Raw genomic sequence first — 21,276 nt, 5'->3', positions numbered from 1 at the left:
ATGCTGAATTCCAGTGGTCAATGCGTGCCGAAATCCTTAAGAGCGCTGAAGTTTTGCAAATGCGAAGCGGCCAGCAGAAAATCAGCGCGACATGCCTTTACTATAATAATAAAATTGTTCAATCTAGAGTAGATTTTTTTTTTGCCTGGGTAGAGCAGTACAATCCACCCTTAGTGAAAGCAAACCTTACAATACCTACCCGGCATTACACTATGGCAAAAATGGAGCAAAATGTTGAACAACGATGCGCTAAACAATTAATAAAACATGAAATATACAAAAACACAGAAAAACAAGTAAAAAAAAGAGGACCTATCAGTGTTATTGTTTATTTTCCTACAGATAACAATGCTATCCCTTAAGAAAACTAACCTAATACTCATGATGACAAGATATTGCTGACATTTTCTGTTTAACCACTATATTGATTGATTGATTGATTGATTGATTGATTGCTACAAGCCTCGCTTAACCACACTTAAAGGGCCCCGAACCACTTTTTATCGAAGTGGAGAAAGGCATTCGAAGTGAAAACAGGCTATTTCAGAAATTCTTTGCCGCTAGAATTACTTGAATGCGTTCCGCAGAAGCGGAGTTAGTGACAATCAAACACGGCCTCCACTGTGCTCCCCTTCGTTCCCCAATGCCTTGCATTGATTGATTGCCAAGAGCCTCACTTAACCAGACTTAAGTTATAACATGGTGTGAAGTCATGCCCACATAAACTAGGAGGCAGGTGTCCAGGTGAAACCTGTTGTGACTACTTCCAAAGAAACTGGTTACATGTGTAACACATGCAGCACTCGCGTAGTGCCAAAATCAGATAGGTTGAATTTCTGACTACAAGTTGGGCATCGTAACTTTCAACCTTTAACTGACAAGCAGTATATACAGGGCCTCCAACATTTATAAAGCAGATCAGTTCATTTGCCCCCATTATAATACATCACAGTATGTATAATGGTTTGTTGTAGTTTCATTATTGTAGTAAAATATGTCTCGAATGTGCCTTGGGGGACATCAGAAGAGTCAGGGCTCAGATAAAAATCTCGCAAAATAATGTACATAAAGCAATAAATGAAAGTTTGTTGATCTGATGGAATTGCGTTAGCATTAACCTTTTGCAATTTTCTCGTTGATGGCACCGCATCCATTTTAATCTGTACTCAAAAATATGTACCTTCACAAGAGATGTCTGAACCTGTCAAACACCACCAGCAATCTGCATAATTCGGACTCGTCCTCAGGTCCCGGCAGGAGTAGGCATTACTCAATGTAATCAAACGCTCGTTAATTCGGATGTATTTGGCCCCACAGCGGTTAATTGGGACGACTTTGAGAGCTTGGCGAGCGAGGAGCGCCGCAAATGTGCGACGCAAAAGAACAACGCCGCTAGCGCCCAAACGAAACAAAGCGGCGGAGTCCGCATTGCCATAGTCATCAGCGGAAATCGTACGAGAATGACAGCAACGCCGGAACACTTCGTGCTTATTTGTGCCTTTAAAGCCTTTATTCTTGTGTTTACCGCCACGCATAACGCCACGCAAAGATATGCGCCTTCACAAGACATGTCTGAACATTCCGAACGCCACAGGCAATCTTCCAAGTCCGTCCCAGCGCCCTAGAGCGCGATTCCCTCCTCTCTCGTGGTGGTCGGCCAGATCTGAGCGCCGAAGCGCGATCTCACAAGCCACCTGTATTCCTATTGGCTCCTAAGGTGTGATGTCACACCACCCTCTTCCTCTTTCACACACCCTCTCACAACCTGCAAGTGCTACTTTGCTGTGCCACCTGTGACCGATTGTCATTGTGTATCTGTGCTCCTTTCTTTCTCTATCTCTACTTTCCTGTCACTTTTCCTCCCCCTCCCCTCTCTCCCCAGCGTAGAGTAGCAAACCGGATCTTCCCATCTGGTTAACCTCCCTGCCTTTCTCCTGTCTCTCTCTCTCATAACCTCTTCCTCATTTGTTCCTCCTCTCCACTTGTGACCTCACACACTTCCCCCTACTGCTCTCCCATGCCACGAGGTAACCAACAGACGCCGCCAGGTTTTCGCTGACGCATTAAAATATCTTTTCGCCATAAGTCGGAGGTGCACAGACATTAAGTATATAGAAAAAAAAAGATGTCGGTTTTTTTTACAGCAACTGACTCCTCTTGTGTGTTAAGCACATTGAACAATAGTGAATATTCCAAAACAAAACAACAACAAAAAAAGCTCATGCTACTTGGCAACAATAAACTGCCGTTAATCTCAATTATTATTCCTTCCTGGCCACAGCCATGGCTATGCGAAAGACCTAAACCACTAGTTGCAACAGGTTGCCACATTGGCTGTGGATATAAGATGAGGCAAGTAGCCATTTCTGCCCAAAGCCACACAACAGCCAACATCACTGCGACATATCGTATGCAGACATGTCAGTGCTTTGAATACAAAGACGGAATGAAAAGTTGATAAATGTGTCCATCAGTACAAACTGAAACATGAACGGAAAATAGCCAATCAGGACGCCTGCTTCATGCTATTAAACATGGACGTGCAAAGTGCAATCGCTGTGTACACGGTTCCTGAGCATGGCGTATGAACAAGTGTTTGTCTTGAAGTATGAATTAAGCCACTGTTACAAATGCCCGCGAACTTGGAAACACAACGGGGTCAAGTTGTTGTAGATTTCGTCACGTATTAATTTATGCCGATAGTACAGTGGTATCACAAATTAGGCTCATAGAACTGAAATTTGCACTGAATGTTGTTTATTGAAATTAAATTGTGTTCCAGAGGGGGCTTTGTAGTAAGTAGGTTGTACATCTTGATAACATTTTATTTCAGTGGTTTACAACGGTGTTCGAGAGGGGTTTATGAAAATTTCATCTGAATAGTTCATTCGAGTGCTGTGCAAAAGCCTTATAGCAGTGTTACAGCATTTTGTCTTCTATCGATGGGACCTCGGCATAAATTGGCGAACTGTCCTCAATAAAACGATTAGCGTGGAACCTCATTAATTCGACCCTCGTTATTTGGGAAATCCGGATATAAGTCGAACTCATCCTCTGGTCCCGGCAGGACTATGCATTATCCAATGTAATCAAACTCACGATAATTCGGACGTATTTGGCCTCACATCGGTTTATTCGGACAAAGTTTGAGAGCTCGGCGAGCGAGGAGCGCCGCAAATGTGCGAAGCAAAAGAGCAATTAAGGCGCTAGAGTCCAACCGAATGGGAGCGGTGGATCGTACACAGTGCGATAGCACGGGCGCTCGATGAAACGTTTCATTGAGCGCCGTGACCATAGTCATCCGCAGAAATCGTACGTTAATTACAGCACAACGCCGGAACACTTCGTGCCTATTTGTGTCTTTAAAGCCTTTATTCTTGCGTTTACCACCCCGCATAACACTGCGTTGGCCGCGGGCTTTCGTAATTACGTAGTCGCCATCCATGATCGCGTCGACAGCGGCCGCGGTTTCGACAGCGGCCGAGTCAAAACTACTCAGTAGTTTAGTCTTGGCTCGGTACACGCGTCGGCAGCGTGCCAAAAAACTGCGTAGTTGCCATCCATGATCTCATCGATAGTGACCGCGGTTTTGTCCGCAGTTGTTGCAGCGAACGGTGGTTTTGTTCCGACTCGGGGCGTGCGTCGGCCGCGTGCCTTCAGCATCGCAAGGTCGCCGTTCATAATCGCGTCGATATAGCAGCCGCGGTCTCCTCCGCAGCAGTTGCGGCAAGCAGTTTCGTTTTAACTCGACGCGAAGCTGTCGAGGACGAAAAGCACCGGCTACATCGCGATGGATGGACGATCTGTTGGGCATCAGCTCACTGGCGGCGAAAAATAATCGGGGTGTGCGCGCGCCGCGGCCATGCTACGATGGAAGTCGCGAGGGCTTGATCGCCGCTGCGAGAGCCAATGAGTCACAAGCTTACGAGAATTTCAGCTTCCGTACTGCTATTGTGCGAAATAGCAGTAGGATTTGCTAATTCATTGACTAAATAAAAGAGTGTTGACGTAGCAAGCATTTGCTTATCGTTTTCTGGATGCTCCCTATACTCAGTTAATTCGACATTCCGTTAATGCAGACATTTTTCTCGGTCCCGTGAAAACCGAATTAACGAGGTTTTAAGGTAGTTAGAAGCCAGTACACTGTCCTGTACCTTCTTGTTATTTTTTTCGCGCATTTATATGTGCCGTAACACTGCTGCGCGCGAAGAATGCATCACCAACTATAGTGTGCCAGCAAACATTAGCGAATCCGCATAAGCTCTGTGGTGAAGGCAAAACGCACAAGAATGACCCAAGAAACCATGCTCTGTTTTTTTTTGTTTGTTTATTGCAGGAACTATACCACTGATGTTTAATGCAAATGCAATGAGTGGGCGAAGAAAGAGAGGCAACAGGCAACTCACAGGCCGGCTCAACACGAAGGTGGAAATAGGGCCCCGTGCGACTCGTGGAGGAGATGCGGCTCTGGACGTTGCAGGAGTAGTTTGCGTCATCGTTTTTCTCCAGGGACGAGAAGTACAGGTTGCCATCGTGCGACACGAACACGCGCGGGTCCTCCTGGACGAAGTCCGGAAAGGCGTTGCGCACCCAGAAGTAGTGCACCGCCGGGTTGAACTGCGGGGGGTCGCACGACACCGACTTTCCTGCGCAGGGAAAAGCAACGCCAACCATTAGGACCGCGCAATCACTCAGTAGTTCGTCACCACGGGTAAACACTAAAGAGGGATGTAGGAAACTGTAAGTAAAGAAACTATGTCATGAGCAAGAAGAAGAAGGGGTCCCAGGGACCTTTATTGTTAGTTACAGCCATATGTGAAAAAAAAGGACAGTGAAGCCAGAGATAGCATAGGGAAAATTAAGTTTTTTTTTCTAGTTAGAAAAAATAATGAAATAAAAAATGACAAAAAGGAAAATGAAAGTACACGAAAAGACATTCTAAATCTTACGTAGGAAAAATAAAAAAAAAGAAATTCAGAGCCCTTTCACTACTGTGAAGATGGAAGCCAACGAAGCAGTGACTATGGAGGGTCTGCTGTAGTCAATATTGCCCCCACGATGAAAATGGGCGTATCGTCGTTGGGCATCACCCAACCGAACATGTATATCATGAAAGTTTCGATATCTTTCGTAGGCGTTGCAGGGGGAACGTACACAGTCGCGATCACGGTACCGTCAAAGCCAATCGCGGCGTGCACACAAGCGCTAACGCGCTCACGTGGTCGCCAGGGTGACCTATGTCGCGTAATAAAGAAGCAAACGTACGTTATGGTGAAAACCTCGGTATAACGCACGCTTTTTTACAATCCTGAGTTTGAAAACGCCGCCAACCCGGCGTTTTCATACGACTCCACGAGGTGGTGCCGAGGCGGAGGGACGCTTGGTGGCGCAACCCAGCACCCCGTTTCAAAGGGGACGCTCATGGCATCCATCCATCCACCCATCCATCCATCCAGCAATGAAGAAGCGCCGCCGGCCTACCTTTGCTAGCCTCCCAGCAGGGCTCAACTCTAGTCGGGCGCAGCTTCCAGCAGGCTTGCCGCGCTAGCGTCGCAGCCAGACCCAACTCTACTCAGGGGGGAACGCGGCAAAAAAGAACTGGCGCAAGAGAAGGAAAGATATAAGAGCCAGCTTTAAATGAGGAGGCACAACAGAGAGGAAGACGAACTCAGGCGCAAATTAACAACTGATTTATTGAAGCCAGACGAACAGATATACATATCCGCAAGCTGCACAGGCGCACCGATAAAAGGCATATGGATACCATCAAAAAGGAAGTGATTACACCAGGCGCGAAAGGAATCTCATTGCTGCATTGTACAATGCAATAGATGTATCGCTTGCACACTCCTGACCTGCTTTCCTGGCTGTGTTCGTCTTCCTCTCTGTTGTGCCGTCGCGTTGCGCGCCATTTCAAGATGGTTCTTATGTCAAAATACCAACTAGCCCAACATTCAACTCTTTTAAAGGAAGAGAGATAGCGGGGGCTCAACCAGCCGGGAGGGAGGCGGGGCCGTGCACTCAAAAAGATGACGACGCTCCAGCCAATGCTGATGATGATAGTTTTTTTTTCTACACGCGGATACGATCCTGGGGAACCTAGCCCTTAAGAGCTTGGCTGTAATATACGCTTGCATCACTGGCAGATGTTAATTAGATTTCAATAGCACCGACATTATTGACAGCTCAAAAATTTCCCAAAAAGCATTCACTGGACGCAAAGGTATCTTTTCGGCTACCTTGCGTTGAATTGGTCGAGACGAAGGTAAAGTTTGCCGTCGGCTGAGCTTTTTTGCGCTGCGTTGCGTGTTTTCGACAGCAGACGACGCGTCGGAGGAACACAGTGCTTTCACATGATCGCGCCCCTGATTGGCTGATACCCACTGTAGCCTCCACTTTGCTGCCAAGATATTGTAAGACAGACTACATACATTTTTTACCTCTCAGCTATAGCTTCAGCTTGAATTAATAGCCTTTAATATCCTTTTAAGCTCTTCAAAAACTCAAATGTACACCAAGTTTATTCATACACTGTGCAGTTGAAGTTGAAGTAGTAAATGCCAAAGTCTGAACCAGGGCTAATCATTACGGCTGAAGGCATAACCACAAGTGCAAACCAGCACTAGGGTTGTGGCTCTGTGTTCTTGTTTGAGTTACTTATTATTTTTATAACTACAGGCAAGGGTCTTCTAAAGAAAGAAAAAGAACACTAATTAAACATCTGAAAATCAACATTAAAGAAACTAATATGAAAGAAGAGATGAGTTCAGTGATGAGTAAAACTTACCCCAGAATTCCTTGCCGCTGTCACCGGTTCGGTTTTTGTTGAACTCTCCGATGAAGCCAAAACCAAGAGAAACAGAGCGAGACAGGATCCTGCCGTGCTTATTTTCAGCCATGCAGTGGTACTTGCCTCTGTCTAAACTCTAGATGGGAAAGAAAGAAAACTATTAATGACACAAAACATGAACACTTGTCACCCCCATTCAGCTTTTACCTAAAAAACAACATCAGCGTTGGCAACCTTATGTCACTTTCTATCAAATGAGTCCTGACCACTCTGGCAAGCTTTCACAAGATGACCAACAAAGAGCTCGTCACTCTGCTCCTCCCTAATAAAATACAGCTTCCCCTGTACAAATACTCTTACAGTCAACGACCGATTTTCCGGCCGGCCGATTTTCTGTACCTGTCCGATAATTCGGACGCCTTCGCGGCACCACCACGTTCCCCATAGAGTCATTGTATAAGAACGTCGGAAATTTTGGACACAAAAACTCTTCGCCGTCCAATTTACCAGACTTTTTGCCATGACCGCAGCTCTGAAACGACATTATCGAAACCACCGCCGCCGCCATTGTGATTACGTCACCGCCTCGAACAGGTGCTCTTGCACGCAGATCTGCCGCAGTGGCAGCCGAAGCCATCACCGCGGCAACGCTAGGCCTACCTGCTTCAACGTTCGCTACCAAGCTTGTTGCTGTTCTGTGCCGTGTATTTCATTGAAAGAATTCGCGCTGTCAGCAATGGCGCTGACTGCGCCTTTGTAATCCTCGCCAATGGCTCGGAAAGCACGACACGTTGCCTAATGCCGGTTCCCTTAATTCAGCTCGCCTCAGTACAGCAATGTTACGCGGTGTAGCATACGCGAAAGATTGCGGTGAATCATAACAAGAGTGGGAAAGGGCAGTTGTCACGGAACACAGTGTGTACTCCTTAATTATACACACGTGCATCCGCCACCTCCTGTCACAGTACGAGCACCGATATGTCTAATAAGCGTACTGGCAGGCCTTCGGAGCTATTTCGGACGAGCCTGTGGCGATTTGAGTCCTAGGTGCAATAAAAGGCTTGCATTCATTTTTTCGGACTTCCCGATTTTTCGGTCATTTTCGCGGCCCCTAGGGAGTCCAAGAAATCGGACATTGATTGTATATACAAATACAATAGCCAGCTGCTGACAGGCCAGACTGGTCACACTGCTTCTTATTACGCTTTCTTGCATTAAGTCACAACAATCATTTACTTCGCAGAGCTTCCAGGCTCCTTCTCATTTTTTTTCAGCCATAGTGGTAGCATTAAAAAAAAAAGAAAGTCTACAAATAGAGCAGAAATGTAATTCCGCAGATTTCTTGCAGGATGCGATGTTCTTGTTTTTTTGACGTGGTGAATTCTAAAAGTGGTGGTGTTCTTTTCTCCTGCTCGAAGAGTTCGTATTCCACTGGTCAGTCTGGAACAAATTAACGTACTCTACTGGCCACTTCAATCAAATCACACTATGGCAGAGTAGCACTCTTGCTCCACTATCAAGAGCCCAAATTCGGCCAGGAATTCAAGTGTGTGTTGCGTCACTTCTTCAAACTGAAGGAACCGGTCCATCATGTTCTAACGCTCTGCGTATGCATCAGCATACAACGCTGTGCGTTTCTGCGTGATGGATGGATTTTACGCTAATGAAAGGCTATAGACAACAGAAGTAGCAACACTGAAGCTGCCCCGATACCTTCACATTCATAAATACACTGAAGAAATGAATGGTCCTCACCTGCCGTTTACCATGAGTGGCGCTAGCTAACACTTCCACGGTCAAATCCAGTGCACATACATGAATACCCAATACAGTGGATGGCTAGACAACCCCAGCTGCAGCTCAACAGGAAGAGCACCACACGCAAACTGCGAAAAATGTGGGTTGAACTCCCATGTGCAGCAAGTCTCTTTTCGGAACAGTAAACTAGCAAGTGAGCAACTTTGCTGTTCGCGTTCTCCGATTCGGTTCACAGCGCCTTAGCGCGCCCTTTAGCACAAAAAAAGTTGCCTTTCGTCCAGTTCATTTCCTGTTTCCTTAGTGATTCTACATTTTGTTAAAAAAGCATAGTTAATTTCCTCTATCATTTCTTTGGCTTCATTGTCTGTTGGCATTTATGGTTGGGACTAAAAAAAATTCACCTACGATTACGATACTCCCTAATACGAATTTTGTGTGCAGCTGTTTAGGTTCTTGGAATTTGGTGTTTAGGTGTTTGGTGGCAAATAATTTGATTCTGAACGACGGGGTCCTCTTGGCGGCGGCGCTGAGCCCCTGCTCGGGCAGCTCGGTTAGCAGCAGCGGCAGACGAAACACTTCCATGCGTCGCTCATTGTTTATAAACAACTGGCTGACACTATTTTGTATTATGATTATATTGACACGTGGGAGTGACATTGAAGAATGACACAGTGTGGAAGATGTGAATGATAACTTTAACTCTTTATTGGGCGAAGTTGTGCCCAGCAAAACAAGTAATACTCAAGCATAACGATAGCGGCGATCGGCGAAAATTTGGTCTGCGGGTCAAGCGTATTGGCTTTTTACGTGATTCATCGAAGGTTCCAGCGGAATCGCTGGTACACGCGTGGCTTCTAGAAAGTACTACACAATTCTCGTCGCACATATAATCAGATTACAAATACTATGACACTCCGCTATGACACTCCGGAGCGCCGCGGAAAGCGGCACTCCGCTTTCCTCCTCACCGTTTCGCCTTAGGCTACGTTCACACTTGGGAAGCGGCCAACGGGCGGAAAGGCCAAAGCGGCCGGAAAATTTTTTCCACGCATGTCCAAGTTCACATTTGTTTTGCTACCGCCGCGGCCGCCGCTGCCGCTTTCGTCCACATCCATCTAGTCTGCGTACGTTTGTGGCGTGGTGGCGCTCATTATCGCATTTCGAGCGGTATGTTCATTCTTTGACCCACTCGTCATCAAAAGTGATCATCTTGCGCAACTTCGCGTGTCATCTGCGACCTTCGGTAAATTCCCCGTTGGCGTTCCGTAATTCTCCTCACACGGGCGCGGTAGCGCTGAGTCACAGGTTGGTGCCTAGGCGTGATTATATTTCTTTAATGGATTTTATTTACAAGTTGTAATAACATTTTATCATTTCGTATTATTGTCGGCGCCTCCAGGACACCAAAGCGGCAACGGGACCCCGAAACCTAAAACCCGGGCTGGCCCTTGTGTTGGGGCTCGCCGAAGCCTGCGCGTCTTACGTGAGACCTACGCTCCCAATCTATCGTCGCGACGAGAAAAGCACCCCGCGACTTCTGCAACATACCGTGCACGTGCGAGCAGAATTATGGAGTGCCAACGAGGAATCTGCCTAACTATTGTCTTCCATGGAAGTGGAAGAAGAAATGGCTTTTATACTTCTACCTACTTGTTTTATAGAAATAGACAATGAATAAACGGAAGACGCGGACACCTCGGAAACGGCGGTGGTGGGTTTGCCTCGCATTGCTAAAGTGTTAGAAGTTGGGTCACGCCAAGGCTTCATTACCGCACCTCCAGTCGCGCGACGTTGAATACTATCGCGAGTATTGCTGACAGTACGTTTTAGTACCACTCTTGTCGTAGAGCAAGAGGTGGTTCTTGATCGCGTCGATCAGCATTGCAGCCTACAATTTTGGTGCCATGTTCAATTTTACGACCGGATGTTTACATACTAGTGTAGCTTCTGGTCGAGCAGAACGACTTTCCGCCGCGTTTCCGCTTCGCCATGGCGAAAAAATCGGTTCGAGATCGATTTGGCTCGCCGCCTGTCTTGCCGCCTGGGCGGGCGGATTTTTGCAAGATTTTGCCGCTTCCTCCAGCTTCGAGACCAAGTGTGACCGTAGCCTTACTCTCCTCCTCCGCTTTCCGCCTTCTGTTTTCACTGTAGTCACCTCCTCAACTTTCCTCCTGCACTCTCTTCGCTATCGCCGTCTTTCAACCCCGCTGAGCTCCGTGTTCGCTCTTTCATCCTTCGCTTTGCTTGTTCGCTCGGTTACGCCGAGGTACGCCAATACTCAACGCAGGAACGGCTCCCAAAGAACTGCGTTCTAAAGATCTAGCCCCTCGGTTCCCCTCCTTCTCATTCAGGACTCAGCAGAAGTCTCACCTTTTGTGGAAGCGGGCATACGCCGCAAACATCTGCGACAACCTGGTGTGCAGCATTTTGGTTTTGATTTGTGAAATTCTGAGAGCTCGGTTCAAGGATTCAGAAAACTCTTACAAGTTGACCTGTGGAATTTAGCATACAGCAACGATACAGTTATGCCTAACAGAACCATTGGGTAGTTGTGCACTCTCCTAGTCACTCCTGAGACAGGAGAGAGAATGGCGACAAGACACTTAATTTGTGAACATACCTGATCGGGGCCATGAATCGTCAAGGTCCCATCAGTTTGAGTGTACCGACCATTGGAGAGCGGGTCAATGTGAATGTTGAGGAGTTCGTCATTTGAGTACTCCTCCTGAAGAAACAGTAAAAAAGAATATGTGGATAAGAAAAACAAATAAAGACAAATTGTGACTCTGCATTTCGGTATTTATAAACCGCAGAAAGAAGATTAACCTGCTTCACACCAAGAGATTCAAGATAGTCTTTCTGGACTTATTTTAAGCTACAGGTGATCACCATCAGGAACGAGGGTACATCTCCTTCAGAAGTACAAGTACTTTTGCCATAAGATTAGCCAATTCTCACCAGTGCGTTACTGTTGTGTTGCAAGTATAGCTGCCAGACAAAAAAAAATTTAAAATTTTAAGAGGCACAATGTGCATTATGGTGGAAAATTTTCTCAAGCAGGAAGTAAACCTGTTTTTATCAAAATGTAGGAACTGAGCTAAACGGCACACTTGAAGGTTGCAGTGCAGCTGGGATTCCTGTCAAGAATTCCAGCTGCACCAAATACAAGAAAGAAGCTGACAGCTATTTGTTGACGTTATAGAGGTTCAACTGATGATGTCCTGGCATTCCCATGGTGTCACAGTGCTACTATGTTAATGCTGAAAGCTGGGCTAGTTGGCTGCTAGCATTATGAAACATGGTTACAGCGCTAATGAAGGTGAAGACATCCGTCCTGTGCATATTGTGCTTACGTCTTGGTCTTCCTCAGCGCTGCAACCGTGTTTCATAACGTCATGGTGACTTTTACAAAACACGCATAGACAGTGGCATCAGAACTGCCCCTGAGCTAGTATTGTGAGAAACTTCATGCCCACTGTATAACAGTCATTCAGTTTCACAACAGATGCAGGCAGAACAGGCACGTGTAATTGTGCACCGCAGGGCTAGAATCGCTAGTGGCCACCTTGAACCACTTGTAAGTGGGCAGCGGGTTTCCTTCAGCCACGCAGCGCAGGAAGGTGTCGTTGGTCTGGCTGCGGCCGTTGAGGTCGAAGATGACCTCGTTGGGCTCCTCGGCAAAGTCAGGGCCCCGAGGAGCATCCTCTCGGTTGGTAAGCACATAGCCAAAGTCTGGGAGAAGGGAGAGTGGGGCGGGTTGAAGGGGCCGGCAGTGAAAACATTTAGCACCCTGCTCTTCGCAGAACAATGGCAAGCTTACAGTTAAAAGTTTTAAGCTGGGATCGTTGGGGCTTCTTGGAGGAATTGGTAGATTATTCTGAGCAGGGGAGTTGCCAGCGAACAGAATAGGAAAGCCGAAAAGGAAACCGAGAGGAGGCAAATACTGTGTTGAAGGTAGGGTTGTGTAAGGCTTTGCCGTTCACCCAGTTGAAGAACACATTTTACTGAAACAATGTCAGTTGTAAGACCAGTTCACTGCCTTCAATTCAGTAGTATTGTAAGATCAGTTCCCTGCCTCCGATTCAGTAGTATTTTCCTCTTGTCAATTTCCAGTTTTCCTATACTGTTCACTGGCTTCCCGCTACACCAAGTTGGTTAATATACAGCATGGCAAACAGCCCAGACGATCAGAAAGCGTACTTGTTGTGCTCATTCCACTTGTCCTGCCCTCGGCGCTAATTGGCTTTTAGCAACAAAAAAATCAAGAGCAACCGAATTTTGGTTCTTGTTGGAGCTTTCAGCCTGCTGTACTGTCAGATGCTCACTGGTCGCGCTAATCTAGCTTGCACGGCTGTGCTAGTATTTGCCCAACTAGAGAACTTGCATGAAAAAGTGCGCCTCTGCTGTCCTCACAAACTAGATTCATGCCTCTTAGCAGGGGGACGGGCAGCCAAAAAGAAGCGAATGGCATCAATGTACGAAATGACTGTTTTCATGGGGCTCTTGCACAATACAATGAATTCCTTAGTGCCTAAGCCTATCTGGCTACGCCTACCCAAGGCAATCAAAATGTTGAGCAAATTACTCCGAAAGAGGCTTGGTCTATTGTTTCAGGAGCCAAGTTATCATTTCATTTAACTACAAATGTCCTGTTTAATTTATGTCAACACAAATGCTAACCCCCCCCCCCCCCCTTTATACTTTCATACAATCCAACCAATGGTCAGCCACTTAAACTTCACCATTTTTATGTCTTTGCTTGTTCTGTTTCCTTGCCCAAAGAAGAAAAATTAGAACTTTCTTTTATTTGCTTCGCTGTTCTTGCTTTTGCTTGGAAAAAGACGGACATGACAGTCTACTTTATGTGTTTTTGTCATCCAAACCCGATACAGTGGTGATGCAATGCACTCTAGGTTGGGGTCACGTGAGAATATGTCAAGAGCCACTGCGCCTGGCAACAATGGAAGCTCACCTTCCATGTAGGGAACTTGCATGCTGTATAAGATGTCAACAGGCGCAGTGATTTGGTTAGCGACCACATTCTTTCCAACTGAATAAAAGTTACTGGCTTGCATCTTCTCCACAAAATATCATACAGCATTCTTGATTCTCCACCACCGCCTATAGCACAATACTCCTGCAAATGCCGACTCATTGAAAATCGTTGTTGTTTTACACGCCCTAACTGATTCACGAGTGTCCAGTTCCCCCCTGGTAGAATTTTCCCAAAATGCAGACATCCTTGCTTCCATAGAGTGCTTAATCATTATTTTACGTTTATCCTTGCTCTCATAATTTCTTCGATGACCAATTGTAATTTCTTTGATAACCAAGGTTTTATTGTTTCATTACAGTCGAAAGTGGTCATTTAATTTTTGCAGGCTAATAAATTATATTGTGTACTAATGCATAGTTCTTTCTTACTTGTTGTGAATATATTGTCACGCGCTATGCAGATCATGGAAGAATGCGCCAGAAAGACGGTGAAGACGACGATCTGAGTAGTGCTCGTGTCGTTGTTCTGCCATCTTATCATTGTCAAAAAGATTTTTTTAGCTACCTACTGCCGCCCGATTCTTGGTCTATCCCCCTCAGTGGGTGCGAGCCATGATAAAGGATCATCATCATCATTGCCTGCAGCCGTCACTTTCTGTATATATCTTGTAAATATAATTTCCCTATTCCTTTTTGCTACTCCCATCCCAGTGGCATTTTGGTGGGAGGTGCGGGGTACCAACACGGCACAACGGAGCACCGCAGCGGCCGACGCTTGGCTTTATCCACGATGGCGGAAGAGGTGTCTGCGCCCACCGAGGCGGCTGCAACAACAACGGTCGTCCTGGCTCAGCTAAAAGACCCAGGCACATTCTGTGGGACTGATAACGTCGACATCGAGGACTGGCTACCCCTGTACGAGCGTGCAAGTAAGAATAATCACTGGGATGAGACTATCATGTTGGCAAACATATTATTTTACCCCAAAGGAACCGCGAATGTGTGGCTTGAGAATAATGAAGACAAAATTGGGAGCTGGGATGCATGCAAAGAAAAGATGCGTTCCCTGTTCGGCAAGTCCGCAGGTAGAAAGGCAGCAGCAAAGAAGGTGCTGGCATCTCGTGCGCAGACAGCGACAGTCATACCTGACTTATATACAGGACGTACTTGCCCTTTGCCGCAAAGCCGACGACAGCGTGACGGAGTCTGGGAAAGTAGGCCACGTGTTAAAGGGCATAGCAGATGATGCCTTGAACCTGCTAATCTGCAAAGACTGTGACACCATCGATGCCAGTATTCAAGAAAGCGAGCGCTTTGAGGCCGCCAAAAGTCGGCGCATTGCCCATAATTTCGCTCGACTTCCGAACACGGCAGCAACGTGGTCCTGCGAAGATGTACCTGAGCCGTCGGCGCGGCTCACCGTGGAACACGTGAAGAAGATCATCGGACGTGAACTGGACGCTGTGTCTCCTGCTTCTACGTGCAGCAGTACCTGTGACGATAGCTCCCAGATGGTGCCACTAGTCCAAGCTATCATTCATCAGGAGCTCTCCAATGCTGGCCTGGACTCTGTGTGCGCCGCAGCTCCTTCCCAGCCGATCGACCGCCATCCCTCACTTTCGCACGCCCAAAGACAAAGGCCGCCGTTCCGTACAACCAACCCAGCCGAGTGGAGGACTGCTGATGACCGTCCCATTGGCTTTAACTGCCGTAGTACTGGACACGTGACCCGTCATTGTAACAGCCGGTGGTATTGGTATCAGGCTCCCCATGGAAACAACCGTCGCGCCGACATGGATCATGGCCGATTTCAGCCCTACCACGAGCATTCCCAAACCACCGCTGACGACGCTCCCTCCATGCCGTGTCGTCGTTCGCCATCCCCACGTGGTCACCAATCCCGTTCGCCGTTGTCGCGTCGCCAGTCATCTCGCTCGGCCCAATTCCGCCGCCCTGCGTCGCCGATTGAACGACTCCCTCCGGGAAACTAGACGATGCAGCTCCCAGAGGTGATGCTGCATTGACGACCCGCCTGAGAAATCCTCTGACCACACTGCAGACCAGACGGAACCTGATAGACGTTAAACTGGATGACGTACATGCTGTCGCTCTAGTGGATACTGGGGCTCAGATATCAGTGATGAATTCGGAGCTTCATCGCCGCCTTAAGAAGGTCCTAACATCACCCCCAGTGCTGCTTATTAGTGTCGCCGATGGCGGAACGTTTCCCGTACTAGGGCTGTGTTCCGCGCGAATAAGTGTGACTGACCGATCCACAAGCCTACTACTTGCCGTGATCGATAAATGCTCCCATGACCTCATCCTCGGTATGGATTTTCTGCCTGCCGATTCTGCCCTTATTGACTGTAGAACCGGCTTGCTTCAGCTAGACTTACCATGCTACCATGACGCTCGTACTACACGCCAACCGCGCTTGTGCTCAGTGGATAATGTATGTGAACTTGCGGTCTTGTTCTCCCATTCCCTATGGCGATTACATCTTGACCCCGATTGTTGACGTCTTCACCAAAAACGTCGCTCTTCCTCACACCCTTATTAGAGTTACGGAAAATCGCACGTCTCTACCCATATTGAACTTTAGCTGGTGCACGCAGCTCATCCAAGGCGGCATGACTCTAGCCCACATTTCTTCTATCGATGAGTGTGCCGTTTCTGCATTCGTCACCGACGCTTCTTTGTCCTCTGCCCCTTCCTCTTCCTCGCACAATCTCGTCGGCGGTGATATTGACAAGATATTGACAAGGAGGTCAGACAGGCGTCTGACCTCCTTGCTGCACAGACAGCCGATATGCGGCGCATATTGAAGTCCTACCGCGGCATCTTTGACTTCAATGACCGTATTTTGGGACAGACATCTGTGGTCACTCATAAGATCAATACTGGAGACGCCAGCCCAATCAGACGACGTCCTTATCGTGTGTCCCATGCCAAGCGAGAAGTGCTACAGCGTGAAGTCGACAAGATGCTCACCAAGGACGTCATTAAACCTTCATGCAGTCCATGGGCATCACCGGTCGTCCTAGTCAAGAAGAAAGATGGCAGCTGGCGTTTCTGCGTCCACTACCGCCACTTAAAGCAACGCGCAAGGTCGTCTACCGTTTGCCGCGGATCGATGAGGCTCTCGACTGTCTACATGGCTCTGCCTACTTCTCTTCTATCGACCTGAGGTCAGGCTACTGGTAGATCTCCGTCGATGATTAAGACCGTGAAAAGACCGCATTTGTTACGCCCGATGGACTTTACCAGTTTAAGGTAATGCCCTTTCGACTGTGTAATGCCCCAGCCACATTTGAAAGGATGATGGACTCCCTCCTCCGTGGATAACAATGGTTAACTTGCCTCTGTTACCTTGACGATGTCATCGCGTTCTCATCGACATTTGACAGTCACATTAGCCGCTTGTCGGCAGTTCTTGAAGTTTTCAGGCGCGCAGGCCTTCAACTCAACTCTGCCAAATGCCGTTTTGGCCGCCGCGAAATCACTGTGCTTGGCCACATTCTGAGTGCTGAAGGCGTGCAACCTGACCCTGAAAAAAATCATGTTCTCAAAGACTTCCCTATGCCACGTTCCACTAAAGACGTCCGGAGCTTTGTCGGCTTGTGCTCCTATTTTCGACGTTTTGTCAAGAACTTCACCGACGTTGCCCGTCCGCTCACGCAACTCTTGAAGAAGGAAACGTCATTTTCTTGAGGTCCTGAACAGGCCACTGCGTTTCACACGCTCACGACGTTACTTACGTCAGCACCCATCTTGGCCCATTTTGACCCATCAGCCCCAACTGAACTTCGCACCAACGCCAGTGGACTAGGCATCGGCGCTGTTCTCGCCCAGCAGCAACAAGGACGCGACCGCGTCATCGCCAATGTCAGTCGCGTTCTTTCCTCTTCAGAGTCCAAATTTTCGATCGCTGAGCGCGAGTGCCTCGCACTAGTTTGGGCTGTCAGAAAGTTTCGACTATACTTGTTTGGCCGCACCTTTTCGGTCATCACAGACCACCATGCGCTTTGCTGGTTGTATTCCCTCAAAGATCCGACGGGACGACTTGGTCACTGGGCACTGAAACTGCAAGAATACATCTTTGACGTCACTTAAACGTCTGGCAGACTGCACCAGGATGAGGACTGCCTATCCCGTCATCCAGTGGACCCTCCCGACTTGTCAGCGCACGATTCGGACGCCTGTGTCTTCGCGATATCCGATTTATCCGACATAAGCTCAGTGATGCCAATTTGCGGTCAATTATCCGCCGTCTACGCTCTCATCACTGTGCCCCGTCCCTACAATTATTCGTGCTTCGTGACGGCATCTTATACAGACGCAACACCAGCTCCGATGGCCCAGAGCTTCTTGGTTGTTCCCGAAACACTCTGTTCCACTGTCCTCGAACAGCTTCATGACGCCCCAACCACTGGACATCTCGGAGCAACTCGCACGTACGATGGCGTTCGGCGTCGGTTCTTCTGGCCAGGCCTCCACCGCTCTGTGCGCCGATACGTTGCTGCTTGTGAGTCCTGCCAGTGCCACAAGCATCCATCCTTGTCGCCAGCCGGTCCTCTTCAGCCCATCGACATTCCCGGTGTCCCGTTATACCGCGTCGGCCTTGATCTCATCGGGCCATTCCCAAAATCTCTGACTGGAAACAAGTGGATTGCCGTAGCTACGGACTACGCGACACGATACGCTATCACACGGGCACTACCGACAAGCTGTGCCACTGACGTTGCGGAATTTATACTTTACGACGGTATATTTCACCACGGCGCTCCTTGACAGCCACTGGACCGACTGTGGTCACTCCTTTCTGTCCAAAGTCGTCGACGACATTCTTCGTTCGTGTTCCATCCGTCACAAGCTAACCACTGCCTACCATCCGCAAACCAATGGGCTTACCGAGCGCCTCAACCGCACGCTGACCACAATGCTGTTCATGTACGTTTCCGCAGACCACCATGATTGGGACAGCACCTTGCCCTATGTGACATTTGCCTAAAACTCGTCACGCCATAACACCGCTAATTTCCCCCCCTTTTATCTCTGTTTGGCCGCCATCACACATTGCCCTTCAAGACTCTTTTACCATCACCTGTGCACCATTTTACCGACTACGCCCGCGATGCAGCTTCTCGGGCTGCAACGGCTCGCCAGATTGCAAGGGATCGTCTGCAAGGGATCGTCTGCAACGGCTCGCCAGATTGCAAGGGCTCGCCAGATTGCAACGGCTCGCCAGATTGCAAGGGATCGAAAGCCAGCTGTCCCAGAAGGCCCGCTACGATAGCCATCACAGAGTCGTTAATTACTCTCCGGGCTCTTTGGTCCACCTCTGGACGCCTTGCCGTCACGTTGGCTTGTCGTCAAAGCTTCTTTCCCGATACTCCGGGCCTTACAAGGTCCTACGCCAGATCACTGACGCCACGTACGAGATCACTCCATTGGACAGTCGATCATCTGCCACATCCGCCACTGATATCGTGCACGTCTACCGCCTTAAGCTTTATGTTGCCGGACACGATCCTACTGCTCCTTAAGCGCCGAGACGGCGCTCTCAACAGCGCTCTTGACGGCGGGGGTTTTATGTTATGCGCTATGCCGAGCATGGAAGAACGCGCCAGAAAGACGCTGAAGACGACGATCTGAGTAGCGCTCGTGTTATTGTTCTGCCATCTTGCCTGCAGCCGTCTCTCTCTGTATATATCTTGTAAATATAATTTTCCTACCCCTTTTTGCTACTTATCCCCGTGGCAATATTTTCACACTACGTCATTTTCACACAGAGCACTGCGCTAAAGGCGCTATGTTGCTAATGGCCATCTACGTTAATAAAAAACACAAGCTACAACAATTAAAAATGCTGCAGCTATGAATGACAACATTTGAACAGTGCACATACCGAGAGGTCGTTCCTGGATGTGAATCTGGGATACCCGCTCCTTGGGGATCTCACAGATGAATGCCAGTTCGTCTCCCGGAGCAACCCTCTGCAGACCCCAGCGGTCCAGCTCAGTAGAAAATCTGCACAACACAGAATAGAAATTGGGAGGAGGAGGTTGTTCAGAGTGAGCAATAAGTGATGTGAATCTAGTCCTTGATGGTGATACTGGCATTGCTCCAACCATAAGAATCAAGCGGCTTACGATTAGAAAGCCATTAAAGACAGTCTGCAAGGACTGCAAAGCAACCTTGGTTCTTCACAAGAAAGGTTGCAGGTTACATATCAAGAAAGGGGTTAGGTAAGGAGACAATCTCTTCAATGCTATTTACTGCATGCTTAGAAAAAGTATTCAAGCTCTTAGACTGGGAAGGCTTAGGAGTGAGAATCAACGGCGAATATCTCAACAACCTTCGGTTTGCAGATGACATTGTACTATTTAGCAACAATGGGGACGAATTACAGCAAATGATTGAGGACCTTAGCCGAGAAAGTGTAAGAGTGAGGTTGAAGATTAATACGCAGAAAACAAACAATATTCAATAGCCTGGCAAGAGAACAAGAATTCAGGATCGCCAGTCAGCCTCTAGAGTCTGTACATTTATCTAGGTCAATTACTCACAGGGTACCCTGATCATGAGAAAAATTTATAGAAGAATAAAATTGGGCTGTAGTGCATACGATAGGCATTACCAAATCCTGACTGGGAGATTGCCACTGTCGTTGAAAAGAGAAGTGTACAATCATTGCATTCTACCGGTGCTAACATATGGGGCAGAAACTTGGAGGTTAACAAAGAAGCTCGAGAACAAGTTAAGGACCGTACAAAGAGCGATAGAACGAAAAATGTTAGGCCTGACGTTAAGAAACAGGAAGGTAGTGGTGTGGATCAGAGAACAAACGGAGATAGCCGATATTCCAGTTGACATTAAGCGGAAAAAGTGGAGCTGGGCAGGCCATGTAATGCGTAGGATGGATAACCGGTGGACTATTAGGGTTACAGAATGGATACCAAGAGAAGGGAAGCGCAGTCGAGAACGGCAAAAAACTAGGTGGGGTGATGAAATTAGAAAATTCGCAGGCGCAAGTTGGAATCAGCTAGCGCAAAACAGGGGTAATTAAAGATCGCAGGGAGAGGCCTTCGTGCTGCAGTGGACATAAATATAGGCTGATGATGATGATGAAGACAGTCTCAGCAAAACTAAGACCCCGTCCTTGGAAAGCGTTTATCATACACCCTTTTCCCCCGACTTCAGGATTATTGGCTTAACTAAAGGGGCCCTGAACCTCTTTGTATCGAAGTCGAGAAATACATTTCAACTGAAAATACTATTTCAGAAATAAGTTGCAGCAAAAAGTACTTCAGTGTGTTCACCAAAGCGGAGTTACTGGCAATCAAATATCGCCTTTTATACGCTTCGCGGTGCTTCCGCTTCTTCTTCAATGCCTTGCACTACGAAGTCTATGGCGGAGCGAGGCATGGTCCTAACGCTCTGCCTAATCAACGTCACCATGGCACGCAGTTCAAATTTTATTTAGGATGTTCACGCGTAGACGCCACTATTACCGATTTTGGCGCCCATGACACACGAAATGCGGTTTTCCTCAGTGAGCCGCAGTGCGCTCAGCGAGCGGGCTCGTCGTGGCACCCCGCGGTAGCAGCGATATCTACACTACGTAGCAGACCGCAGCTACATGCACCTGTAGTGCGTATGCACAGCGTTTGGCTGGTGCACGACACGGCTGGAGTGCACTCGACCTCGAAATTTGGCTGAGATGCTCTCAG

General features: G+C 47.9%; 1 protein-coding gene across 7 annotated transcripts in view; it reads right to left on the bottom strand.

The window, feature by feature from the left end:
* Nucleotides 1–21,276, bottom strand: part of LOC119466141 (contactin) — a 66,717-nt gene that overhangs the window by 34,914 nt on the left and 10,527 nt on the right. For all 7 annotated transcript variants that reach the window (XM_049657192.1, XM_049657193.1, XM_049657196.1 and 4 more), the window contains exons 3-7: nt 19,452–19,573; nt 12,114–12,280; nt 11,169–11,273; nt 6,788–6,926; nt 4,407–4,646 (exon numbers count right to left, since the gene is read on the bottom strand). In XM_049657192.1, coding sequence (XP_049513149.1) covers nt 4,407–4,646; nt 6,788–6,926; nt 11,169–11,273; nt 12,114–12,280; nt 19,452–19,573 — 773 coding nt within the window. The remainder of the gene's footprint in view (nt 1–4,406; nt 4,647–6,787; nt 6,927–11,168; nt 11,274–12,113; nt 12,281–19,451; nt 19,574–21,276) is intronic.

The sequence above is a fragment of the Dermacentor silvarum genome, chromosome 10 (genome assembly GCF_013339745.2).
Source record: "Dermacentor silvarum isolate Dsil-2018 chromosome 10, BIME_Dsil_1.4, whole genome shotgun sequence".
NCBI lineage: Eukaryota > Metazoa > Arthropoda > Arachnida > Ixodida > Ixodidae > Dermacentor > Dermacentor silvarum.
Note: the sequence above shows the minus strand (reverse complement) of the source record. Positions and strands in the feature narration are given on the sequence as shown.